This window comes from Stegastes partitus, unplaced genomic scaffold (assembly GCF_000690725.1).
Source record: "Stegastes partitus isolate 25-593 unplaced genomic scaffold, Stegastes_partitus-1.0.2 Scaffold5, whole genome shotgun sequence".
In the NCBI taxonomy this organism is placed as follows: Eukaryota; Metazoa; Chordata; class Actinopteri; family Pomacentridae; genus Stegastes; species Stegastes partitus.
Genome location: NW_007577736.1, coordinates 678,522 through 706,353, shown reverse-complemented (window position 1 = coordinate 706,353; position 27,832 = coordinate 678,522). Strand labels below are relative to the sequence as shown.

Here is a 27,832-nt window from a genome sequence, read left to right as displayed (position 1 = left end):
TCATTCGGCCTTAGGGGGGAAAGTGCTCTAGCTTATTTGTAAGTGTAAATAGTAACAGTGGAATTACTTTGGTGGAAAATTTGCACCCACGGAGGTGAGCACTGTGATGTAAATGAAAAAAAAATGGCTGCCTTACTTCACCACCAAAATCCTCTACAAAATGTCACATTATCAGTGTTAGGGTGTCAGAAGCAGGGCTGTTGGTGTTGTTTCCTGCACTGAAGGGGATTTTGGAGATGGAAAGACATAGATAAGTCAAGTGAAAAGGAAACTGCCTTAGAAATAGGTGTCCAGTCATCCAGAGAATCAGACTGCCGGCTCGTTTACATCTGCCACATTGCACACCTCCAGTTTGGAACAAGGACTGTTTAATATGCATCTATACTTTAGAAGATCAGGTAACCTTGATGATATTGCTGCCACGATCTCAGGTCTCAGACTTGACAGTGCTACTCCGAAGTCCCAGAAGACATTATGCTTTTGTTTCAACAGACAGAGCATCATTATCATCACGACCTGACAGTAGAGCTGATATTTAAGTGTAAAAATGATGGCGTGATCCTTAAATGAATGTGATCAATTGGCTTTCTATCTGATTAAGAAACAAAACACTTCAGGATATAGGTGGACAGGTAACGCTAAAATATTGCTCATTCATTGCTGTGTACTCATAATTTCCCTACGATTCCTACAACTGGTTCTCGTGGACAAATTCCAGCATCTGCCACGTGATATCGTCATCTTTCCAGTTGGGCATGCGGGTTCCCAGACTTGGTTTCATGCTCCAAAACAGTTTTTGATCTTTTTTTCGAAGGGGTCGGCGGATTTCATCTTCAAAGGGGATGAAATCAAAGCCATCGATCACTGATCAACTAAAAGCATGAGTACAAGTGATCAGGAGCACAAAGACGTTGTGATCAGGACCACTTGTTGTCGGCCGTTGATAGATCACGACTGGTTACGTCATGAGACTAACGTGAAGTGACTGGCGCTGCCTTGAGTTGTGGCTTCCCGAGGAGCGCTGTTTAACTGGCTGTGTTCACTATTATATAACATGGCAGATAATCTACACCGAGAGTTCCCTGCGCTTAAATTAGCCTGCTAGCTCGTTAGCTTGCTCTTTGTTTTTTTTTTTTTTTTTATCAGTTCTTTCACCTTATTACAACTAATGGTCAGGAAAAACTTCACCATCTCACTTCCGTTTGCTACTGAGAGATCGTTAGGAGTTAACTACCATTTCCCGTGTGGGAATGATGAAATTATCGTCTCGGCTGTGAACACCACTAACTCAGAACCGTGTGCGTCTGCCTCCATGTTTTTTTTTGTTTTTTAGCAGTTTAACGTATGCTAACTAGCTAATTATAAAGCTAGCTCCGCGTCATGTTGCTGCCCGACAACAGGCCCGCCAATCCCCGTACTCACCAGTTGGTCATGTCCAGGAAGAAGGCGCAGCCGGCTGGGTTGAGCTGAAAGCCCAGCAGCCTCTGGAACTCCGAAATGAGGACGTCCTTGTCCGTGGTGCCCATGCAGCTGAACTTCTGCATGAGCTCCGCGTCCACGTCCATGTCTGTGCCCTCCATGGGTGGCGGGTGTCCCGTGGCGGAGACGGGGTGGTCCGGGGAGGGGAGGGGGGTCCTCTCTCAGTTGAGTCCGAGGCCTTGTCCAGCCATAACAACCAGCTCAACAACAACAAGCGCCAGTGCGCATGGCACGACCAGGGGGACGATGTTTGACGTTGCAACAGCGCGCGCGTCACCTTCGCCAATCACTTAGTGGGCGTCGACGTCATCTGTTGCTATTTGTAGCCTCCTTCTCATTGGTTTATCAATGAAGTCCATGTTGCTCATTTTTCAGCCCAGTGCCACACATAATTCACAATATTAATAATGTACACAACAATTACACATTATTTATAAATAGCATTTAACCATCTCTTTATAAAAAGTATTTTCTTGGTAAGATGTTATATTATTAAAAACAAAAAGCACTACAGTGATGAACTCAGTTGTCAGTGTGTATAAACACCACACCAAGCTATTGCAGGCAAATGCTGAGCGTTTCAAATAGTTTTTACATTTACATTATTTGACAGTGACTAAGTAGACCATTATTATGCCTTACAATAAACATAACAACAATAACACAGACTACACCCTTACAAATGACAAGAACTTGAACTTAACCATATATATGTATATATATGTATGTATGAAAGTATTTAATATATCAAACTAACATTTCACAGCTATCTTGATAACTAACCAGATTTTAGAACGACCCAGCACACGTTGACTCAGCTGTTCAATTGGTGGAGTGCTCCTTTACTAAATATGAGTATATTCACAGTCTGAGAGGTCTTGAACTTGTGTAATTTAAACAGCCATTAACTCAAAAAAAACTACAAAATATGATCCTTATGACAGTAGGATATTTTCACAAGGTTATATCAAACTGTACTGAATAAACTGACAGTTGCATATGTGCTATATATTAGTATGCTCATGATGATTTTTCTTCAAATATACAATATATGATGTATTGCAGATTCACAGCCTTCAGCCCAGGATTCTAATAATGAATGGTTTAATTAACGAATGACATCACAGTTGCGTTTGGCACCTTAGTATTATATGGATTTGCTAACATATAACATTGAATGTATTATTTTTAAAACTTGTAAAGCCAACACTAAATTATGAGAACACATTTTTATAGATGTTCTGCTTTTTAAAATTTTTTTTATTTTTTTTTTAAACAATATGCACACATGCTTTGAAAATAAAAACATTGTAACTACAAGGGGAACAAAAGAATATCTCACAGTTTTTCAAGACACCTAATGTACTTAACTTTTTAACAACAAATATATTTCAGTCATATTCTCAATTAACTACATTACTGCAAGTGTCAGGTTCCAAAATGCCTGTTTTAGCTTTTGTGTATAATAATTGAATATAAAATATATTGTTACTGAATCTTCTTGTTGCAGATTTAGTTTATTGCTATGGATAATCGGTTAATTGGTGATAATTGGTTTTGATTTGTTAATAACCATATGTGGTGCTGTGGTGGAAAGAAATGTACATTTGCCACCTAAAAGTATTAAATACTCTTTGACAGATTTTTTTCTTCAATATTTTCATTTTTGTCTTGTGAACTTCTACCCCACGTAATTTAGTATGACACGAAACATTGGAATTTTCCTGTGCTACATTTGTAAGACATATTTAGAGACTTTGAGGCATAAATGACCCCTATATTTTATTTCATATGATTAAATTTTCAAACAGTATATAAAACTGTAAATTATAATAAAGCTTGATTTAACTCGCTACAACATTAAAATGCATTCTTGTAATTGTTACTTTTGAACTAAGTTTAACGCAAATTGAGTGAAATTATGAATGCAGGATTTGCCTGTACCAGATAATCTTGGTTACAAGGCATTTCTAAGCGTACTATTTTACTTAAAGTTGTGGACTATTGCAATAACCAGTAAAATAATCGTGAAAGGTGTACATAAAGTGAGTGATGTCTTAAATTTGACAAAAACAAAATGTGACTTCAAACAGTGTCATTTGAGATTTAGAGGCACTAAAATGTTTAAGCAATATGTTCTTAACATTATTATTTCTTTTCGTTTAGTGGCTTTTTTAAATTATTATTATTATCAAAGGATAGTCAGATAAAGACTAAAAAGGTATATAGAACAAACAAAATCTTTGCTTTGGAAAAATTTCAGTAACCTCTCTCAGGCGGAACTAACTGTTCATAGCTCTTCATATCTGGTCGGAACTTTTATTGGGAACACCGGAATCGCGCTTTCTCGACGGGGGTTGCTGTGAAACATGCCTAAGTAAGTTCAGCGATATTTGATTTTATTGCTTAATCTTTCGCTCCCTTCTTTTAGCAACGTTGATAGTCGTTTGTAGTGATATTTCGTGACGAGTGGCGGAAAGTTAAAGACTGGAAACAAATGTATTAAACCGAGTCGTTTCCCAATAAACGCTGGCAGCTTTGTTTGGGCTATGTCTATTCACTGGAGCGAACCTCGATTTAAACGCTTACAGCCTAAGATTGGCACACGGGATAAGCGCAGCACGTTAATATTCAACATTTTTATTATCATATAGAGTTGATGAACGCAGGCTAATGTAGCATATTCTGTTTTTTTATTATAATGTGGCTGATATAGCAACTTAAATTCCAGATGAAGTTGCTCGTTTTTTTCTGGACTTTTCCGCCATAATTCATGGTCTTTTTTTTTTTTTTTTCTTTTAGAAAATTGGGTTTTCTCAGTTACAGTTGGTTAAAATGTCCCTTCTTCAGTATTTTGCGACCTCTTATCCACGGCTAACCAACATTACCACCCTGTTTTTCTGGTTCGGTGTAATCGCGAAGTGCATTCTCAGCAAATATTTTTCCAAAAAGGGAGAAGATTGTTTTGTGGTTGTGTTAAATTATTAAAACACGCTGTACCAAGTTTGTTCCTTAACGCACAGTAACATCACTTTACCTCCAGGTTGAACGGCCTAACTGGGACCGTAATGTTGTAAAGTGGCTGCAGCTGCAAAGATCAACGCATCCCAAAAAAATAAGTAGTAAAGAAACTGAGAAGATTGGAGATTTTATGAGCACGATGCTGAGAAAGTCATGCATTGTTTTTGTTTTTTTTAACATAAAAATGTAGTCATTTAATCATTAATTTTCTACTGGTGTGATTGTCGAGGGAGTCAGGAGTAAAATTTTGCTAAAACAAAACAGAAATAAACAGGTGTGCAACAAAAGCATACAAGATAGTTTATTTTATTTTCAGGGTGAGATTTTCTACTGAACAGCAAACTTTTGTGTATAAGATTTCAAACTTTCAAGACAGACAATGAATTGTATTGTCGGACATTTGGCTTGATGTATGTGTATATGCATACTTTAGCAGATCTCATTCCTAACTAAATGCATTATTTTTATTTATTTAATTTTTTTAAGTTATTTTTTTTTTTTGCCTTTGTGCCTTTATTGGATAGTGTAGTGTGAGAGAGAGACAGGAAAGTGGGGGAGAAGAATGGGGGGAGGACATGTGGGAAAGGGTCATGAGCGGGATTCAAACTCATGACCTCCACATTGGGACTGTAGCCCTGCACATGGGATGCCAGCTCAACCAGGTGAGCGATAGCGGCGCCCATAAATTGCATTATTTTAAAGAGAATATTTAGTCAGAAAGTCATGATGACCCAGCCAGACCAATCAAATGGGTTTAGGAATTGTATATATGTAAATCATATTTAGTTCTACATGACAGTATTGTGTTTTTAAATCCATCTGCAGCTCTGAATCTGGATTTTTTTTGTGTTAACCTCAGTCTTCACATTTCACAGGTTTTACTGTGACTACTGTGATACTTACCTCACACATGATTCGGTAAGTTGTGTTTGTGTGTATCAAATCAAATTGTTGAGAAGTTTTTTTTGTGTTTTTTTTTTTTTAAAATACAAAAAATCCCCACTCCTGTTAAGTGTCTTTCATTTTATTCTGTTTCTGTCCTAGCCGTCAGTGAGGAAGACCCACTGCAGTGGCCGAAAACACAAAGAAAATGTGAAAGACTACTACCAGAAATGGATGGAGGAGCAGGCTCAGAGCCTGATCGATAAAACAAGTAAGCAGAAATTTTTCTTGGTGTCTTGTGTAAAGACTACATTTGTTGCAAGCTTCGGTTCAAGGACGTTGTGGCCAGTTATAGATATCCTAAAACCTGGAGGATTCAGAAAAATTCTGATGTTTTGCAAGTACACAACATAAAGTTCACATGTGCAGTAATTTTAACTTAAATGTGGAAGTAGAGGTGGGTGAGTTGGGCAAAAGATCATCCAATGATCTTTTCTGCGAACATCACATTGCACCTTTTGAATCACAGTTCATATCTCTGTCGCTTTCAGGATGTTAAGCTGCTCACTGCTGCTTTTCGTCTGCCTTGCTCGCTTCTGTTTACAAACTAAGTGACACATTCAAGATGCATAGTGCATCCAATGAGCATCATCCTAATTGTGTCACAACCAATCAAGCTTTTGCTTGCTTCATGGGGAGTGGTGAAGTTTGGGCAGCGCTGTTATTTATTTCATGACATGATCTGGTCTATTCTACTGAAAACCAGATTATATGCCAAATTGTAAGAATGGAAGATCATCAAATCGCCCACCCCTTTGCGAAAGCAGTCTCTAGTGGCGGTAACATACTGATGATTTGTTTGGTTGCACAGTCAACCGTTCACACTCCTAATGTGGGCACTACACGCTTTTTTTCTTTTCCAGTTTTAGTAGCCTGTTATATGTAGACAGTAAAAGCCTGTTACATATCCCACACAAGGCATGCTTATGCACGTGTGTGGGATATCCAAGCTTTCTGCTTAAACAGTGCACTTTATACACCAGCTTACTTTGGCCCCCTCTGAGATTACAAACCACTAATCCACGTATGAGATGCAAAGCTAATGTGTAGTGTTGTCCACTGTGGAGGCATATGTTGTATTACAGCCGAAATTATCCCTTGCAACAAAAAGAACTTAAAAGAAGAGAAAAAAAAAAGATAATTTTGGGCTACACTTTGTCCTGGCTTATTGGTAATCACATTCATTTTGCACTGTTTTCCAAAACCTAAAGCTGCAGCAAACAGAAACATTGCATCCCAAAGTTTATACACTGCTGTGTATTTTGCTATCCAGAAATGTTAGAACGACCCCGTGTGTTGTTTGCATTTCATAAAGAGAGTATGAAACAGGCTTAAGTTAATTCTTAACAAACATACAACAGCAATGACAAGACTGTGCTTTGTACATGATTTATACTCTACATGAAATATTTGCTTGGTTTTGTGTTTGTTAATATTTCGTCTTTTTCTCCCAACAGCGGCTGCGTTTCAACAGGGAAAGATTCCTCCCACACCGTTCCCTGGTGGCCCTCCCCCAGGTGAGTCCGCCGTCTTCCAGCTCTTTAGTAATTTAATTAACCAACCATAACATGAGCCCTGGCTTTTTATAGTTGCATTTATATTTATATGGGAAATGCAGTCAAGTATATCTCTATTTAAAGCTCCACTGAAATGCATTTCCTTGGAGTAATCAGCCAATAAAATGTGAAGCTTTACATTCCTACAGGATGACAAATAACACCTTATTCAAGTAAATAAAAGTCTTAACCCCATGGAGCACAATTTAAACATATAGGAAAGTCACCCTTTTATTTTACTGCTTGGTTCATTTCTTTCATCTGTGCTGTGGTATTTTATTAACGAAAACAAAGACAGAAGTTTAAGTTGTATTCTGAATGTTCACTGGATGCAAATTAGCAGCATTTCTAAGTTACGTAAGAGTCTTTGCTTTCGGCACTTTTCAAGTTGGACAACAAGTAGAGCACTGAGATGTGTTGCTAAAATATTTTCTATGCCAAACTCTGATAAAGCTGCAACCACAAAACTAACCAACAGGAACACAGTGGACATATACGTCGAGCCACACTCCCAGAGGCTGTGTAGCCTTTTTTTAACATTTCCGATTTTGTTCACAGTAAACAGTTTATCTTTACAGTCAGAAATCAATGCGAATGAAGCTCTTAGAATATCATGTAATTCACTGTGATGCTTGTGAATATGATAATCCATGCTGCTTACACAGTTTTTTCATCATCTGCACACTAATATTTGCTGTTTGTACTACAGGGGGTCCTCCTCGTCCAGGTATGCTGCCAACACCCCCAATGGGAGGTCCTCCAATGATGCCCATGATGGGGCCTCCACCACATGGGATGATGCCTGGTGGGCCTGGTAAGAAAGACAAAGCCTCGCTAATACCTAAATTGTGTAACTGGAACATGAATGAAATTGCTTGTCGAATCTGAACGCTTTTGGAATTTTTGATATTTCAGATGAGACGAAAAACTTTTCCTGTCACGTCAAATCGGACAAGTTTGCATTAATTCAATCAGTCATCAGCAGTGGTCACAACACAGAGCAGGCTGTTGACCTCAGGGTTTCATTTGTTTGTATGCTGTATATAATGCTCTTTAATTCTCCTTTCTGGCACCCCAAATATAGTATTTGACGGAATTATTTCTCACCAGCTCTGCTTTAAATGGACAGATGTGACTTTTAACATGAAACTGCTGTTTTCAATCAATACCTAAACTGTGTCTCTCATCACTGTGACATTTAGGAGGCATGAGGCCACCGATGGGAGGACCCATGCAGATGATGCCAGGACCGCCACACATGATGCGTCATCCTCGACCGATGATGATGCCAGTGAGGCCAGGCATGATGCGACCGGACAGATAAGGCCGAGTGGATCCTCTGCGTTCTTTGTTGCCATGAACAGACACTGTCTCGTGAGGACAATTGGTTTAACACTTGGATTTTTCAGTGCGACTTTTTAACGTCTCGTCAATTTCTCTCCAACCTTAAACGTACGTCCCCGATTGTAATTATGCCATTTTTGTATAATTACTTTTATATTCTGGTATTTATTTGTTTTCACCTCATTTGAATTAGTTGTAGATCCCCTTATGTCTTCTCACTGACATACTGTTCAGCCTGCACATCGAAAGAGCGCGTTAGATTTGACAATATTTGTTGCTACATTTTTACTTTATTTTTAGGTTTTAAATGTCTTTTTTTTTTTTTTGTATTTCATTGCATTGGTTCGAGAAAATAAAACGGTGATTTCAACCCATTTCTTTTTGATTTCAGTTCATATCAACAGCTTCTTTAAGGTTTCAGGCTCTGCACTAAGAGTGGTGTTTTTAATTATTCTAGCTGATTAGACCTCTAGTCAGACTAAAGCTCTCTGGAGCAGAGCTTGAAATTATGTGAAGTCATAAACTTAATGTACCAATAACAATGATTACAGGGTAAGTTATCACTTGCGGAGAGAGGATGATTTCCATCCAGTCCGGTCTACACACGCATGCACACACAGTCGTGAGGAGAGCTGTAATCGGGCAGCGCAAGTGAAAACATTATGTGGGTGGACCTTAAGCTGAAATCACCACCGAATTCAGTTCAATCTTTGCTTCAGTTTTTTTCAGTTTTAATTGCGATTTTCTATTTTAGTAATGCTCCGCCACTTTAAAATACATTTATGTTAACAAGGCAAAGCACTGACAAACCCACAGGTACTTATTGCCTTGCTACAGATTCCATTGGCTCTACAGAGCATTTAAATGTCTTTAGCTGATAGTTTTTTCATGCAGCCTGCAACTTAAACGTGGTTTCCAGACATAGCAGAAAGCAGTTTGAATGTAAATGTGTGAAAACTCCACTCTACACTATCTGTGCAGCAACGTTAGGGACTAGGTGATATAAATAGTGAAGCATTTAGCAGCTAAAAAGCCAAATATTTCCATCAGGAGTTGGTGGAAACTGGCTGAAAAAGAGTGACTCGCTGGTGACGTGGCTCAGCATTAATGCTAACGTTGTTAAATGCAACTTTTTGCTGGCAGGTCTTACATATCAGCTTTATCATATGATAGTGTTGAAATTAAAGCTGGTAGCTGAATGCAATTTTATGCTGCTGACTATATTGTAGCATGTGGGGCATGTCTTTAAAGCTGTACGCATCACTCAAAAATATGTTTGAGCTCCAAAAGGAAACAAAAAACCAAGCAAAAGTTAAATCTTAAAAAAAGTAAGGGTGCAGTTTATGTGACCCTAATGCACTCTTATTTGTATCTGTTGTGCTTTTTGAAATTCAGAGTTGAATCCTGCATACAGAAAATATCTATTTTTTTATTATTGTTGTCTGATATTTTTAAACAGAATCGGTCAACACAGGACTGAAACTGTGAAACAAGTTTAATGTTTTGAAGTTGGCACTGTCACTGGATGGCATGAAGGTCCTTGGTTTGAACCCAACCCTGCCACCCAGAGTTTCCCTGAGTGAAAGTGACATGTCCTCTCAGCCTGCAGGTGTTAATGTGTTTGTTAGGCGTGTGAGCCCTGTGACAGACGTATGACCTGTGTAGGGTGCAACCTCATCCGGGATGACCCCGAATGAATATTACGAGCAGATATGGAAACCAGATGGATATTTCTAATATTGTTTCACTAGACAAATGAGAAAGTTGACCCGGCCCTCATTAGTTTACTCAGTCAAGCGTGTTTGAAGAATTGCAGCTCTTACATAACAATCTGCAGCAGCTAGTGAATCATTATCTTAGCTGACATTTGTATCTACAGTGCCTTGCAAGAATTCACTGCTCTTCTCTAGCTGGCCTGTAACTTCTGCGTCTGTAATCACAAATGTCTGCCCATAGTTATGAAAACGTCTCAACAGATGGAGCTAGAGAGTTGGAATGCTTTGCAATTAGAACCAAGACACTGGAATGATGTGCGATGACTGATTATGTGCTTCCATGGACTGTCAAATTTCTTTGTATCTCCCACTCCCAGAGGACATTTTTATGGCTTTATGGTTTAGGAAATTTCTAGGCCACATATAAAAAAGAAACAAATTTGTTGGGGGCAATAGCCATATGCTTCACGCTGTGTTTGCCAATTTATATACTTGCAGACTGGAGGGAAAACACTGCAAAGACAATGCAAACTGTTACAGTGCTGTGCACCACATCAGATAACTTTTGGGAGCTGTCAGTCATGCATGCTGTAAATTGTGGTCTTCAAAGAGACTTTGGTAGATTACATGCAATCTGTTGGCCACTCTAAGGGATGGATTCCATTAAATATCCTATAAACATCCACTCCCCACATCAGCGAGACAGAAATAAAACCATGTTAATGCACATTTTATGCATATGTCGAGCATAGGCGGATGCCCGTGTGTCATCTGAAATCTGAAGAGTCTTTATGAATATTCAATCTAGCCATGAAGTGGAGCGTTGCCCTGAAGGGAATGAAGTGGAGTGGTGAAAAGTGTTTATGATTAGAGCTCAGGAGTTGAGGAAATCACAAGAAATCTGTAGTATAATGAATCTTAAAGGAGGGGAAACCGCATACGGACATCCACTACAGGGTTGAGAGAGGGATTTTGAAAGTTAAATGAGCAAAATTAGAATCTACAAAAACAGTTATTTGCAGATATTTTTAACAATTGCATAAGAAGTGACCTTTGGTGGAAAACAGCGTTTCCTTACTGCCTCCACGAATGGTACTGTTTTCCACAGTATGAAAACACTGACATATAGTCGTGTAGGATGACTGACAACTTGAGCTGCATTTATAAATCAACCCCTTGATGCAACACAAGTGAGTAAAAATCTAAAAACTTAATGTAGGTGGGATTTATTACAAGTCACAAAGATCTGTTATCATGCATCAGGCACTTGGTAAATGTGAGAAAACCAGCTTTGAGAGTTCATGTTCATCTTATGCCAGACTTGTCTGCTCTATAAAAATCTGTTATATTAGGCCAAGTCATCTTTTTTCAGTAACACATTGGGTTTATGACTTTAAGTTTAAGTCTGTTCATAAATTATTTACCCAAGTTCAGTCTAGTGAAATGAGGAATTTACAAAATGTCCAGCTGATTGGAAAGTATTTAAACTGACCTAATCCCATCGTTTAAAAAATGCACAGTTGCATCAGCTTAATATTTTGTTCAATTTAAACTTAAATGAAACTGGTTGATAAGTTTACCTAGACTGCAGGATTTCAAGTCTCCTACCTAGTTGACATTTGAGCAACTCAATTTTTACATTTGCCGACTTAAAAATTGTGTTCAAAATTATGGTGATTGAGTACATGACACTTGAAAGTCCTTTTAAGGAATATGGAATTACTAGTTGGAGCAACGTATTTTTTATGAACAATCAACTGACCCTTGTGTGTATGCTGCCAATCATCAATTACATGGTAATTAACAATATCTTTGATTGTAGAGGAAAAGCTAATTCTGCTAACTCAATGCAGTTTTTTAGTTGAATACATGTTAATTAGAAGTTGGAAAGACTGACGCCAACTGTTGTGGTAATTTTTTCTTTGTTGAGCCCAAACAGTATTTTTTAGTGTGCTTAGCAAACTGTAATTAAATTACTAGATAACATAGATAAGATAAGATATACTTTATTGTTCCAAAGGGAATTATGTATAAAGCAATAGCATTACGGTGCAGCTGCAACATCACAATACATAACAAACTATACAATGAAAACAGTACGATACAATAAAAACAAGAAAAACATTTTTTAGCCTGTACTTCCTAGCAAGCTTTTTTCTAATTTAAAGGCAGTTACATGTTATATGATTTTTACACGTTTGCATGAGATGACACACATCATTTACACTGACTGAAATGAAAACAAGCCACACTGACCCTTGTTCTGGCCATTTCTGGAAGCTCTATTTATTATGTAGAAGTAAAGACGGTGCAGCATGAAAATTATACAACAAATGTAATATCTGTCACGCAGTAAAACTCCTTAGGCACCTGATTTTGCATATTTAACATATGTATGACACATTAAACATCATTGATAATCACAGAATTACCCAGAGGGTGACAATGGTTTATGTGTATAAATGAAGATTTTCCTTTACTCTGTTCAGATTAAGTTAATGCAGATACAGGTTCTGTGTTGTACAAAGGCAAAACTGAAATCTATAATCACAGACAAGTGACACAAAACTGACACTTCCACCTCTTAAATAAAATGCAATTTTAGCTCTATTCTGATCTCCAACCTCTGAGGGAAATATCTTCCTCTTTAGCCACAAAATGTTCCACTGTGTCCACCATGTAGTTACTATATTCGCTATAGTGCTAAACAAGTGGTGTACAGTGGGTTTATGGAGCTTTCTAAAGCTGAAAGCAGCTGAAAACATTGCAGTGTAGTAAAATGATTAGCTGAAAGCTACTATGAAGCTGTGCAGAAGTGAGAGGAGGTGCAGAGTCAGGGTTTCAATTCTCTGTGGGTTCATTACTCCAAGCTGGTTAATATGCAGATATTTATTCTAGTTTCTCAAAGTCACTAAACCAGGGATACTCAATTTGCTTTGCCTAGGGGCCACTTTTGCAAAATGACAGACAGCCAGGGGCCAGGTAATAAACAAACTGCAATATTTATCAGATGAAATGAATTAAAAGACCTACTGTGCTGTGTGATTCAGCCAGCACCTTAATGCTGGCCGGATTTGAACCCCAGACTGTAGTTTGAGTATTAAGGCATAGAGCTAAAATTTTTTGTAAAATTCACTTGAAATTCATTAGAGTTTTCAAGTTTTCTCAACTTTTTCATTTTTACAGTGCAGTTCACACTCACCTCTTTGATATTCCTCTCACAAGTGAACGCATTAATGTCACGAATATCAACACACGGAGCTCACAGGAGGTTCACTCAGAAAGCTATTCTCTGCGCCTCCCCCCCAGACCCATCAGCAAGGCCGTGAAGCAGAGGGGCTTAGGCAGGACTGCTGATTGATTAACTGTTTATACCAAACTGGTCTGACTGTGACTGACGGCCGGCCGGATCCGCCCAGACTCACGCTCTCTGCAGGATCATTTGAGTTCTGTATTCATGATGATGCATCTTCTTTTGCTCCCAGCATGCAGTTGGCATTCTTACCACTCAACAGCCTTGGTTGAATGGAAAATGATAATCCCCCGACTAGCAATTCCTCTAAAGCCAATTGGCTCACAACTGCATGAAGACCAGGAGGGTGCTCAGGAGTGTGGCATGCAGGGGATGATTGCACAGGGCTGCTGGGTGGCCTATTGATTAAAAGAATCTGGAAGAAAGAAAAGCAGTCTGCAAGGAAAAGATTTTTGTAGAATCTTTCAATACCTCCTGTCTCTCCCTTTCCTCCTCCCTTTTGTCTCTCCCTCCCATCTCTTCTACCTCCTCTCCTCTTCCTCCCTCTTGTCTCTTTCTCCCTGCTTCCCTGCTACCAACACTACTCTGTAATTTAATCCATTTAGTCATGGCTCCAGATCAATATCCATTTTCCTTGGCCGTAGGGAGAGCCTCTTGAATGTGCTTGTTTCAAACAGTGGTTGTGTTGGCCAGCAGGGGCTCCCATGGGCCTGCGGGCTGATACAGATGTACTACACCACAGCATCCGAGAAAACAAAGCATCGCCTGCATCTAATCTCTCACTAACCTGCTGTAGAAAACAGAGCTGGTGTACCTTTTACATGTCCGGTCACATTTTTTTTTTTTGCCAACTTGTTGTTGCACTTTTCATCCCTTAAAATCAAACGCTCGCTTCTAGATCACAGTGAATTATTCTCTTCCACTGAGATGTTGAAATGCAACGCCTGGGTGGTTAGCAAATGAATGACATCAAATCAGATTCAATTATGGCTAATTTGATTAGTGGGTCTTGTCAGTGACCAGGAAGAAAGATGGAATTATTATTTCTTTTTCCCTCCAGAATTGATTTACTGACGGCACAATGTAGCATACGAGGATGGCAGATGAAGAGTGGTAAGTTTTACTCCACTGTATTGAAAATATTTAATCACTGCTAACAGCCTGTGTGTCCTGCCAAGGTGTCCTTGAGCAAAATGACAGCACGCCATCAACCAAATGTCTAAATGTGACTGTAAGAACTAGTCACTGGCTGCCACTGGGTGAACATTTTGAGCGCACATAACATTGTTAGCTGCCCTACTTCAGTATGAACTGTCTTTAGCCAGCCCCGCGGCAGCTCTGCCACCGGCCAGCTGTACGCTCTCTGGACACTGACAGTGATTCTCCTTCACCTGCTCCACTGTGCTGTGCGTTGCCATGTTTTATAAATAACCGTGTTAAATATTCATCTGTCACCATTTGCATACAAAGTATTTTGTTCTTCACTGTCGAGTTTTATAAAGTCAAAAGGACAGGCTAACACTGGACACTCAACTATCTACTGAAGCAGTTACAACTGTTTGTGAGAATAAAGGAAAATTGCTTACAAATGAGGCAGAACGTCATGTTAATTATAATGGACAGTAAACTTTGTATGAATAAAAGACCACCCAGCCAACCTGTTAGACATGCTTGTATTTAACTGAGTACAGTAAGGTCCAAAGAAAACTATTATTTAGCAGCATAATTAAAATACATTTTATCTGCATTGGGCAGTATTAAAGTTATGATTACACTGAAGTCAGATCTTGTAACTCTGTCATGTTTCCAGCCTCTAGTTTCTTCACATCTACAGGTGGCTGGCATGACCTCAAATCATATGTGAGCCTTGAAGTTCTTCTCACAAATGGCAGAAGGAACTGTGTCTGGGGCTTCTGATTAAATCACATGATCTCCGTCAGCAGGTTTCTGTGTCCTCAGCTGAACTATGATGCTCAGTTTTTGGTAAGTGCTGTACTAAGTTCTCATAAAACATGCAAATGCAAACATCTACAAATACATATCCTCAGCAGATAGAGAGATACTTTTAATAGAGCTGAAGACTCCAGAGCAGCCATTAAATGGAGCCTGAGGTTGGAGTCATTGTTGATCAAATATTACTTCATTTACAAAATTATCACTGGTAATATTACTATTATTAACTGTTTTATTTTAAGTTAATTTTTTTCTGTAAGTGCTAACAAGTGTGTATTACTAACTACTGCAATATGACAGTGTTATTATAATGATATAATCCATTGAATTCAAATGATAGAAAACATTTAACATGGTAAACCACTTTAAATGTTAATATGATTAATTGTTTATCTGGTTAGATTAAAAAAAAAACTACTACAGGCGTCAATAACACTGCTGACAGTAACCAGTACTTTCAAAACCTGAAGAAAATGCAATATAAAAGCACACAAAGGGCGATATTTTCTTGCGCAGTGTTTTTGTTTTCTTTATTCAGAAAGTCTAAATTTGGAATAACTTCAGTTGATAAATTTTTCATATAACCTCACCTCCAACTAAAGGACTTGAATTTTTTATCAGGGTCCTCATCACCTCAAACATATGGTTCTTATCCATACATGCATATAAAAGTAGTTGCAAATTTCTGCCTCTTAAGAGTGTCCTCGGTTCATAGTTGCCATCACAAGATTATTTTTTGGCTCTCTTATCATCTTTGTTGCAAGAAAATCTTATTTTCTGCCTTTTTTTTCAGTCCAAAGCACAGTCTGCCCTGTGTTCATGTGGTGTTGCTTCAGTTCTAGTTTCTTACCTTTGTTTGTGCTATCACACTTTTGCCCTGGCCCAGTTTTCTTTGATTTGTTTTCCAAAACAATATGCATGTACAGTTTTTTTTTTAAGCTGGAAAGTACCACTGACTGAAGGTTAATATGAGTTATTAATGCAAGAAATTACAGAGAACTGTCAAAACTATGCCTTTCTTTGAAAACCTTGATATAATACATTGTTAGCCATAAAATCATTAGCTATATACTTGGTCAACATAGCTTCTTGACATATTATTCCCTTATAAATATACACCTGCTAGTTACCTGCTAGTGTGTAATTTCTGTGAAAATATCCTGTAAAATTAGTAGTAACTGCAAAATGATGCTTTAAACTAAGCAAAACAGCTTTCCTTCAACATCATGTGAAAATTAGCTTTATACATAAGTTTGAGCTAAAGTTCAAACAGAATAATGTTTTTTGCATAGCCATTTTCTGTAAATGTAACTACAGACTACTCTTATTACTATGTTTTTCTTTTAATGTTTGATATAATATGTTGTTTGCCCTAAAAAGGCAAAGAGCACTAGCTACATATATGGCTTTTTGATATATTTTTCCCTCACTGTTCCATGTGAATGTGTAATTTCTGTGAAAATTCACAGTAGCCATAGAAGAAAGCTATAAACCAGACAAAACTGCTCTAACTGTACTCCTGCATCATCATGCGAAAATTAGCTGTCGCTGCCAGCCTTAGCTAAAACTGTTGTTTTTCCCCCTAGCTATCAACTGTAATTGAGTGATTGAAAAGAATATGTTGGCAAACTGACATTTTGGTGAGCAATCTTGTTATTTTGTATTGCTAAATGAGAAAGTAGCTGAATTCAGTCATTAAATTCCTGGGTAAGCTAATGTAACAATGTTAGCCATGTTGTAACTGTCCGAGCAAAACTGTTGGTTAAGCTACCTTTAAATGACATACATGTGGATATAAGCTAAAAAAAAATGGTATAAAGTTGCCAAAAAATGCATCAAATAATGCCATTACAAGTGCTGTATCTGTTGTGCATTTTGCCAGCAAGCTCAAAACTTGAAAGCCCTTTTCTTGTGTAGTTACTGCTCTCTGCCAACATGCTGGAAATGACAATGAGCAATAGAAAGAGTCATAACATGGACTTGTGAGTTTCAACAGTCATGCGTGTGCACTGTGCACACATAAAGGCCCTCCTGCTCATCTTCTTTCTCATCTGGAGCATGAACAATCTTAAAACCCTCCAGTTCAGTCCTTTCCACTTGTACATGAACGCACAAGATGAAACAGCTAAAAATGAAGGTGCCAAATCTGCACTTTTTTTCTTTTTCCCTCCCAATTGTGATTGTGGAAGATTACCAGCAGAGAGGAGAGAAATTTCACAAATCGCTTCTTTTCCAGCCTCGGAGGCGCACACGAAACTGCCTCAAGTATCCCAAATTGTTTCTATCGGGAAGCTGTCTTTGCAATCAAGTGTCTGTCTGCTTATCTCCGCTATAGAAATTTCTGTTGTTCCCTTCTGTCAGTCAATATGCGCCCAAGGTGGAATTGAAAAACCCATCATCTGTTGCCATCTCATCCATGCATGTAAAAGTGTTTAATACAAGGACTCAGCTCTTGTTAGAAACGAGCAAAACCTGTCTTTATCAAAGTAGACGAGAGACTGCTCTGCACTCCCGAGTATTGTTCTTCCTTTGCCTCCTTCTGTTTCTTGCTGAAGATTTGAGTTAGATAATCAGCTCTCTGCTAAATGAACATATCCAATCCCTTAGAAGAAAAGTCAAACCGTTCCTAGGCACCGTTTTATTCATTTTGCGAGAACTTGCTGAGTTTTTATTGCCATCCGAGTGTTCGTGTTGTCGAGCCGTGCTTCTCTGAGGAGTTGTTAATTTCTGTGTTTGCAGCTATTACCGACTAAGCTTTCCAAGAGGAGGATAACATATTTCACGAGCACAATACAATAGGTTCTCTTTTTAAAAAATAAGAACAATGAGGTGAATCGAGGTTTAAGCAAAAAAAAAAAAAAAAAAGTCCTGTGATGTAATCTTTTAAACCTGAAAAGAAAATCATGACAGCGAGCTATGGCTGAATACTGGAGTGCTGTGTTGCCTTTTACTCCAGCAACAAGTAAAATTGCTTCTAAAAATGTGCTCGATATAGAGTCAAGGGCAGAGTCTATTTTTAAGGAAGTAAAGAATTCTTCTACTCTCTAAAAAATCTTTGATGTTCAGAAGTTAAAAAGGCTAAAAGCCTTTGGGTGAGCGCTGTGTATCTAAAGACGAGGGCAGATTTAGCAATAGCACTAAAGTATTTTTTTGAAAGGCCAGGTCTAGACTGGGGGTTCGTCCGGCAAAGATGCGACGGTAAAAAAAGATGCTCCTATGTTATTCTGTACCTTGTGCATGTGCGAACTCTTGTTTTATAAATGGATTTTTCTTCAACTATCAAAAGTGATTAATGTCTCTATTCTCAACTTGTGTTCTTAATCTCTCTTAAAGTGCCGTGTGAGTCGGCTCATAATGGAAGCGGATTGTCTTACATTATCACTTCCCTGAGAATAAATTTCTTGATGCCGAGCTGAATATATTGAGCATGTCTGATTGATTCATGACTGCCAATATCATTACTATCATTTGGACATACATCTCCGGTGCTCGCTGGATATTGAGCTTGTCAAGGGCAGCTATTATGGTGGTGTTACATTGAAAGTGACCTGGCTGTGAACCGTCAGCATTATCTGTGGATTAATTACCCTGCTTCTCATCTTCGCTCTACCTGCTCTCCTCTCTGTCTCTCCTCTCTGTCTCTCTGCATCTCCCCCCACACCCTCAATTTTCCCTTTGTCCTTTGTTCCCTCTGAATTTAAATGTGTCTTTCCTTCATTCTCTCACCATGCACCTTTGATAAGACACAGTGAATTGTTAGCTATTGGTTTTAATAGAACATTTGTGGTGTGTTTCTTTTCTCTTTTTTTTAACCATGATATTCTGAGTCAACTGCAATAAAACTGGGAATGTGTTTAATCTGTCAGTGGCCATTGTCATCATCGACCCCCTGATGGGAAATTCAGAAACATGGAGCTGTGCCCATTGTTTTCACTGAGAGCATTAACCTAACACAGGACGCTCTGCGTGCCTCTGGCTTCAACACAAACACTTACTCCTGCACACACACACACACACGTGCAGCCATAAACACATGTGCATGCATCCATACATGAATGCACTGCAGGTGAACACACATCTGCATCCACACACCTCCCCCCGCTTACACGCAGGGTATCATGCCACCGTTTCTCATCTTACATACGAATGAAGGAACAGCAGTTGGGTTCCACGGTGCGCTTTGATTCCCATCTTTCCAGCATGTTAAATTTATCTGTTAATTTTATCTTTGTCCTTATGTGGCCGGCAGCATTTGTTGTAGCACGTGATGCAGCGCAGTGTGATGGAAAAGAATGAATCCCTTATCGCACCAGACCAAAAATATACTTTCGCTTTAGAAAAGGATGCCATATGAATGCTGTAATAATGTCACTGAGTTTTGTGGAGGTGATATTTCATGGCAACAAGGCTGAAATGTCCTGCCTGGGATTGATTTCTGTCAGTGTTTTATATTATCACAACGATGCAGCCTATTCAAAGGCATCTGCTGCCTATCACCACATTTTTGAACATTCAGATTCAGATTACGTACCTGTTGTCCTGATGCCTTCACACTAAACACATGATTAGACTTTAGAGTGTCTTTAACATTGAGTGAAAGCTTTTGTCGTTAAAGGGTAAATTCCCTCTGAGTGCAAGATATACTATCACCTACAGTCATGAACTCTGGGCAGTGACCAAAAAAAAGGCATTGCGGTCACAAGCAGCCGAGTTTAGTTTCCTCCATGGGGTGGCTGGGCTCAGCCTTAGAGATAGGTTGAGGCGCTCAGACATCCAGAAAGAGCTTGAAGTTGATTCGCTGCTGCTTTGCGTTGAAAGGAGCCATTTGAGGTCTTTGGGGTGTCTGATTAGGATGCCTCCTGGGCGACTTCCTTTGGCAGTTTTCTGGGCACGTGCAGAAGGGAGGAAACCTTGGGGTAGACCAGAACGCTCTACAGGGATTAAATATCTCATCTGGCCTGGGCATGTGTCAGAATACCTTGGGAGGAAGTGGATAGCACGGCTGCCTTCATGACCTGCCCCTGTGTAAGCAGAAGAAAATGGAGAGAGTTTACAGCCATGCTACCAGTTATATGAGGGTGTAGTTAGCATGCTAGCATGCTGACAGCAACATACTCACCATGGTCACTATGTTATATTAGCATATTGGCATGCTAACATTTTTATATTGCATATGCCTTTAACTGATGTTTATGGGTATAGCATTAGTTGTTCAAAAAAATTAATAATATACCAATATACTGAGCAAGTTAGATTTTTTAACCAAAGATAGATAAACAGAGTTGTCCCTTCAAAAGCTGTAAACTCAAAACCACCCAAATAAACCTCACAGTGGTGCTAGTCCAACAGTTGGAATAACCAAATTTATTTGGATTCATCACCACAGGAAAATGGATTTCTTGTAGTTGTCAAGATAACAAGCGAAAACTCGCTTGTCCTGCTGATAATTGTCAAATATTGTTCCATTACTGTCTGTATGAGATTTTACGGTAATACAAACTGTTTTTGCTGAGCCATGCCATCGCTCTGGCTAAAATGCCAGTACACCACTGTACGACAGAAGGGAATTGTCAGATTCGTTCACTGTAGGGAACCTCTTGTCAATTTTCCCATAGCCTACAGATGTTTCAGGTGCTAGTGATATGAGAGTGTTTGAGGGAATTCACAGAATAATCCAACGAGATTACCAACTAAACCCAGTTAGACGCTGAGAAAAGATCGTGTCTCTAGCCTCCAGTCTCCCTTTCGCTCCCTCTCCTTCTCTAATGCTGACGGATATCCAGCACTACGTCTTCACTCAGCCATGCACACTTGCCCTCCTATTTCCCTGCTGAGAGGTCAGCTCTGTTCTTGTCTGTTGGAAAGCTTTCACAGAAGCCACATCTTTAGCCATTCTGAGCTAACAGCAGGTAGTTTTGCTGTTGCCTCTATTTGAAGTGATTCATTTCATCCCTTGACTTTGAAGTGTCTTTTACACTGAAGAAATATTTGAACAGTGTTGTTTCAAAGGGAGACACCTGTTCTCGATAGCTCTAAAATAACGGCTAAAAACATTACCTCAGTTGCCGTGGTATAGAATTTGATTTGGGGTTGTTTCGAAATGTGTATGCATTGTGTTGTTACCCTGCAAATGACCTCTTTTTTTCATGTCTCCTGAGCAGAACTTGATCTAATATGGTATTGTTGCTTGGGTTGCTCTGCTAGTCCAGTCATAAACAGTATGTATTCCCACATTTTGGGGCTCTGAAAATGGATGATCAGCCTCAGGGAGCAGATGACCTCAAAGGTCAGCATCAGAGCATTCTTGTCCATGACTCTGGGGTTAACGCCCTGTAAGACTCTCCAAGGAGAACAAGCATAACACAGTGCAGTGGGATTTCAGTGAGTGATCCAGATCTGTCACTTGGTCATGTAGATTCCCAGGCATACAGGGAATAGTATAGCACATTCTATGGTGTTCATGAAGGGCTGATTTTCACTACATGTTTTGAAGCCAATCTGAAGGTAATAGCTTCCGAGGTTGATTAACTTTATTAGATCTTTACCCAGTGGCCTCATTCTCCGTCTCTGTAATGTCGGCTGATTAGGTGGGAACTGCAGGGCACCAAATTGCAGAAAAGGATGATGATTTATACGCTGGAGTGGTGAGAAAAGTGTTATTAGAACTTGTGCAGTGTTATTACAAAATGTCAATTACCTGCAGACACACACGGCAGGTGGAGAGGACGCCACAGACAGAAAAATCCTGAAAAAGCATCCGTGTGTCAGCGAGCCCAAACAATTTAGCGCCACAAAACCTGTGCAAGCAGACACAAACCCTGTGCGCAGGAAAACATTGTACTCCAGCGTGTGTGTTTACTGTATGCGCTGCCTCTCTGTGACTTGCACAGTGTGCATGTCTTTGTTAGAGAAGAGTGTTCATGAGTCACCACTGTCTTTAGCCCGGAGCTCAGCATCCAGCCAGCTGAAGGAGGGGATGCATGTTTTATTTTAGTCGCTCTAATATGCCGTGAAGACATCATTATCTTGAAACATGTTGTATTCCAGAGCCTCTATTGTTTAAAATGGCACAGAAGATGTGGATAACTTAAACTGTTTCATCCTCATCACCGTCATAGAGATCATTAAATGTGCAATTCAGCGTGCTTCATTAGATGTGGCTTTTGCTATTGCCAGCCTAAGCAGTGTGTGGCGGTATGAGCCCTCCTTGGTGAGCGAAGGATGTTATGTTTTCTGTCGTGCACATATACCAGCACTGCCCACAGGGAAGAGGTGAGCATGCAAGGAACTTGGCTGATTGAGGGCACAGGGCACAGAGGCGCTGTGCTCGGCTACGGTTGCCTGTGAATGCTAAGGAAGCCTCACAAGAGACCCTTTTGTCAGCGTCAGCTTCCTTTGAGAGGAGACATAAATAGCACAGAGTGTATGAGATCTTTTTTTACATTCCTGCCATATCATCAACATTTCTTATCTTGATTTTTTTTTTTTTTAAAAACCTCTGGAATACGCACCCAAAATAAAAGCACAGTGGCATTTATGTTTTTGGTAAATGATTTCATTAAGATATTTTCACTGAACTGCATCAGAAAGGCATCAAAAATGTTTCAGCAGTTTGAAGTGTCAAAAGTTTAGCCTCGACTGGATTTGTGATTATAAAATATAAAGTCTGTTCAAGATGATGAGATTTCTGGAGAAGCATCTTCAGGTCATGTTACAATGTTGGGCCAAGAAGTGTTGTAGATATATTATCAACAGTCAGACGGATCTGATTGATGATAGAAACCTCATTGGCAGTTTGAGCTGGCTCCATAAAAGTCTAAAAACACTATTTTATTCTACCATGTTTGCTCAACAATAACACAACTAAGCTCAACTCAGTAACCTCATCCTCCTGCACACAAACTGGTAGACACACACACAGACAGCAAAGGAGGAATCCCGGCTCTCCCTCCTTTAAAATGGAGCAGCCACCCAGTGCGTCAGTAACCTGATTACCCCAGCTGTCAGTCTGAATAAGGCCAGGCTTTGGGATCCTCCCGTCCTCTGATCCTCACTACGGGATAGAACCAGTCCTCCTGAAGACTCTGAAAACAACCTCAGAGCAGGACGGACACAAACACACGGGAAGGGAAAGAACCAGGGCTAAAACGGTCAGCAGGTAAGCGCATGCAGTGATGAAGACTTTCTGGCTAATAGTGATGAGTTTCTCAATTATTAGGCATCAGGTAATATCTTAAGATGAAATTCAGTGTATGTGTGAGTGTGTATCCAGGCATTCATCTTCTTGCTCCATCCAATTGTGGTTTACGCTCTCAGATTCCTCTGGGAATATTCTTTGTATGAGAACATGACATGCTTGACCTGACAACAAAACCCGACTATGTGGACAGGAGAAAGTGTAGGAGTATCAAAGAAAGGCAGCCAGCCACTAAGGGGAGGGCAACAGGATACAACTAGTGGGTGGACCGTGATGATTGTTTCTGTGCACAACAAGTCTCTCACTTACATGCTGTATTTCCCACCCAAACAGGAGAACTTTGTGTGACTTTGAGTTAGTTGCTGCGCAGAAGGATTCTCTCAAGTCTACAGTATTCATATTTCATAAATCTGTATCTTTCAGTACAACTGTTCCACAACTACAAGTTTAAAAGCTCCACAAAGGCTCTGGATCGCTCTCTGGACTGACTGACTGAACAAGTCAGAACACTGCAGGAAACTGAGGACCCTGAGCTGCACTTGGCAGCTCCAAAACAATGGCAGAGTCCACGCCAGATGCCAACCCCGCCAAGGTGATCCAGAATCCGAAGGCTGACACGAAGGACTCGAACGGAGTTTCAGCTGAGTGTGCAACAGCAGCAGCAGTGGTCAAAGTCAGACCTGCAGACCTTGGGCTGATTCGAAGCTTGTCCAAGTCGGACTCTGACTTGTTGGCGTCACCACTCGGGGAGGAGGATGGAGGTCTGGCTGGCCGCAGTGGATCTGTGTCTAACTGCAGCTCTGGGCAGCCGTCCATGGAGGGCATGCCTTCCTTTGCCTCTGAGTGGGATGAGGTAATACTCGAGCTCTGGGGATGGGAAACAAGTGGGAGGGTGTGGAGGACAGAGGGAGTGCACTGTCACTGTTAAAGCATGGACAGGCTTTCAGGTGGAGTGTGTTAATGTCCTTAAGAGAGAGTGTGTTAGCGAGTGTGAATGTGCGAGAGAAAAAAAGGCAGACGGATAAGAGAGGCAACTCAGGATTAGTGTGAAAAAAAGACTAATGGGAGCGGGCAAGGCAGCACATTTCAGGAGAGAGGAAGGAAGGAAGGGGGTGGGGGGGAGAAGAGGCAGCAGTATGAGAGTGATCGGGAGTCCAGCAGAAGCACTGATAGAGTAACTTTACCCAGGCTGTCGGCTGAGAATGCCTGCGGGCGAGTGCTTGAATGCATGAATGGCTTGATCACTTGCACCGACCTCCCTGTAGCAGCCCTGGCATCCAAGACTAATTGGGCTTGTGCTGTCATTCCACATCCACTCAGTACATGTCTCTGGGGCCGACCCACGCTTCCACTGTCTCCTCCTGCACTCTTCTGGCTCCTTTGCTCCGTCTTGCGCCATCTACTTTCAGCCCACTGTGAACAATCCCCCACCCCCCCACCCCCTCCATTATCCCCAAAAGCCTTAACTTGTGATTTCTGAGCATTTTGGAGCGTCAGTGCAGTAGCCTACCCCCTAAAGCGCTGCAAAGACCCCGAAATGAATAATCCTTTCCTACCAAAACTTAAATAGTTGGAGACAATGGAGACAATGGTTGATAACATATTATTAAATTATACAGCTTGGGGGCAAAACAGTGCCGTTTTTTAAAACATCCGCAGCTGAGTAGAACATTTCTGACACTTTGTGCCCAGTGCTTAATCCCCATCACAGTCGTAACATTTATAGGATCTTCTTCAGATTATCAGGTTAAATTTTAACACAGTGCAATATCTCACCAGACCCAACAGATATCTTGGCCAGCAATTGATTACAACAAAAATAATAAGGCCTCCCCCCCATTTTTTTTTTTTTTTTAACTTTGCACTTGAATGAATATTTGGCTGCTAGTGCAACCAAACGTCATCTTTTCTTGTATTCATGAGTTATTCAGCTTGACGCCTTCAAGCTAAGTCCAGCTGGCTTTTTTTTGAGGGGCGTTTCGTGCCCAGTGACACTGGCTGCACAAATATGTGGACAGTTTTTGTTGTTTTTTTTTCATTGTTTTCATAGTTGTACATAAATATTCTGTTTTTCAAGGTTGTAAATAATGCAACCTCAGGGCAAATCTATGCTAATACCTACAATAAAGCAAATAAGGATTGAAACACTACTTGAGTCTTAGAGTAAGGTAATACAAAGCAACTGCCGAGATGGATGCATGATACACAAAATGCAACCTTTTGTATTTTTGTAAGCTAACTGGTCTTTGCATCTGTTCAATTGGTTTATCATTGGTGGTGACAATTTTGTGCTGACTTCAGCCAGATCTGGAGGCTGGTTTAAAACACTGCAAAGCTTCCTGAGTCTGTAATGTTTGTGGGGATGGAATTCCATGGTGTCACAGCTTTAACTGAGCACTGTCGTTCTGAACCGAGGTACCTGGTCAGCTCTAGTAGATGCTCTGGTCCTACCTGCACTATCGCTGCCAATGTAGAATAGGCATCCTCCAAGAGAAAGACATTGAACAACTTTAAACATCAGACATGCATTAGAACAAAAGAGTAAATTGTCAAAATTTGGGATATTGCAATTTTTAGGATATTTCAGTGACACTAATTTCTTGGCTTTATATCTAATACACATATTCTGTATGTTTTGCTTGACTCATAACTATTTTTATGTTGCTCTGTCCTCAAATATCCTGGTGTTTCATTTCTCTAACACACTCACGGTGTTGACAAAGTGTGTGTGTGTGTGTGTGTGTGTGTGTGTGCGCGCACGCGTGTGTTTGACGTATCACTGTGTATAATTTGTATAATGTGTTTTGCCATGTCTGTCTAGTTTGCTTAGTGTCATTTTAATTGTGACTTGCCATGGGACGGCAGATTAAAATTAGCCTTAGGGTTACTCAGGTAGAATGAATCAAATGGTAACATGTATGTTTAATGTTGTACATGCTCCCTTACAAATCCAATACATAAATAAAAAAGAGAATGGATCTTTCCTTTCCCTCCAATGACAAACAAACCACCAAAAAATCTTGACTACTTCTTCAAAGTTTAAAAGCCTTTATAGTTCTGGATACCTGATTAAAAAGCAGTGCACAGCATGTTGACGGGGCTCAATAATAAAGGCATGTTGACATTTTATACACTTTATACATAACAAGGTGCTTTGCTTCTCAATCCTCTTCCTTCCCGGTTTGGACGCCTGGAATCTTTCTGTTACCCTTTTTCCAAGAAGAACCAGGTGCTAGTTCTGTGCTGGTGCTACGGCCAGTGCTTAGTTGGTTCCAATCAGGCACCTCCCAGGAACCGGTTGCTTTTCCATCTGAGGTTAATTGGTGATTCTAAATTGTCCGTAGGTGTGAATGTGAGTGTGCTTGGTTGTCTGTCTCTAAGTGTAGCCCTGTGATAGACTGGTGACCTGTCCAGGGTGTCTCCTGCCTTCGCCTTGAGACGGCTGGGATAGACTCCAGTCCCCCATGACCCTAGTGAGAATTAAGCAGCATATAGATAATGGATGAATGGATGGAACTTGTTTCTATGCAAGTAATAAAAAAAAAGAAATTCTATCCAGCTTCTCTCTCACTAGAACTGACAGTACGATGACATTATTAAGGCATATCTGTCACGATCTTGACTGTTTGGACTTGACTCAATCTCAGAATTTTGGCTTAGTTCAGACTAAATGTATGTAATCTGACCGTAGCCCTGCGCAGCGTGTGGTCACATAAAAAAAGCCTATACAGTATGTCATGAGCATGCTCACTTACAACAGGGCATCAATGTGTCACCTCAGAAAACTTAGACATCTTGAACTTGTTCTTGGGATTTGCATAGCGCTCTGTTTGTCACCTCTCCGTGCCCTGTGCCTGCTCTCTGCTCCACCCTTTGCTCTCTGACAGGGCTGTTTATTCAGGCCATGTTGGGTGGGGTGTCCTGTTCTCAAGGGCATCCTGTTTTGCAGCTGTTCCCGAGTGTCTGTTTCTCTTCCACATTTCAAGGGATTTGTTTGGGTTGGGGATGTGGGTGTGGGTGTATGAGCGAAGGCAAAAACTGACTCGACTTGTGTGCATCCAGTGGCCCCAAAGTATATCTTGGACCCTTGAGCCACACTTGAAAATGTATGTAACTTCTTTGCATTAGAAAACAAAATGTCAAAGCAAAACCGAATCTAAGAGGCTTCCTCTGAACTTAGGAAACAGGAAATGTTTCACTTCTGAGGAAGCTGCTTGGATGAGTAGTGAAATGTTTTCAAGAACCAAAATGAGAATTCCAGTTGCCTTCAAATGAAGCCCTGAGGAATGCCATGACCCAGATGACTGACAAACAATGCAGATGTCAAAGCATATGGAAGTTATATTAAAGAAAGGCAACATTACCACCTGGA

At 40.1% G+C, this 27,832-nt stretch overlaps 3 protein-coding genes across 4 annotated transcripts in view; 2 read left to right on the top strand and 1 right to left on the bottom strand.

Moving 5' to 3' along the window:
- Positions 1-1,684, bottom strand: part of ilrun (inflammation and lipid regulator with UBA-like and NBR1-like domains) — an 11,190-nt gene extending 9,506 nt beyond the window's left edge. The window contains exon 1 of the mRNA XM_008279594.1: positions 1,423-1,684. Coding sequence (XP_008277816.1) covers positions 1,423-1,580 — 158 coding nt within the window. The 5' untranslated portion in view covers positions 1,581-1,684. The remainder of the gene's footprint in view (positions 1-1,422) is intronic.
- A 2,107-nt stretch (positions 1,685-3,791) lies between these two features.
- Positions 3,792-8,716, top strand: snrpc (small nuclear ribonucleoprotein polypeptide C). Its single transcript, XM_008279582.1, has 6 exons — positions 3,792-3,856; positions 5,376-5,418; positions 5,545-5,653; positions 6,900-6,959; positions 7,708-7,812; positions 8,201-8,716. The coding sequence occupies exons 1-6, from the start codon at positions 3,849-3,851 to the stop codon at positions 8,320-8,322; spliced, it is 447 nt and encodes a 148-aa protein (XP_008277804.1). The 5' UTR covers positions 3,792-3,848; the 3' UTR covers positions 8,323-8,716.
- Positions 8,717-23,805: 15,089 nt separating this feature from the next.
- Positions 23,806-27,832, top strand: part of anks1ab (ankyrin repeat and sterile alpha motif domain containing 1Ab) — a 49,646-nt gene continuing 45,619 nt past the window's right edge. For both annotated transcript variants that reach the window (XM_008279569.1, XM_008279560.1), the window contains exon 1: positions 23,806-24,313. In XM_008279569.1, coding sequence (XP_008277791.1) covers positions 24,017-24,313 — 297 coding nt within the window. In that variant the 5' untranslated portion in view covers positions 23,806-24,016. The remainder of the gene's footprint in view (positions 24,314-27,832) is intronic.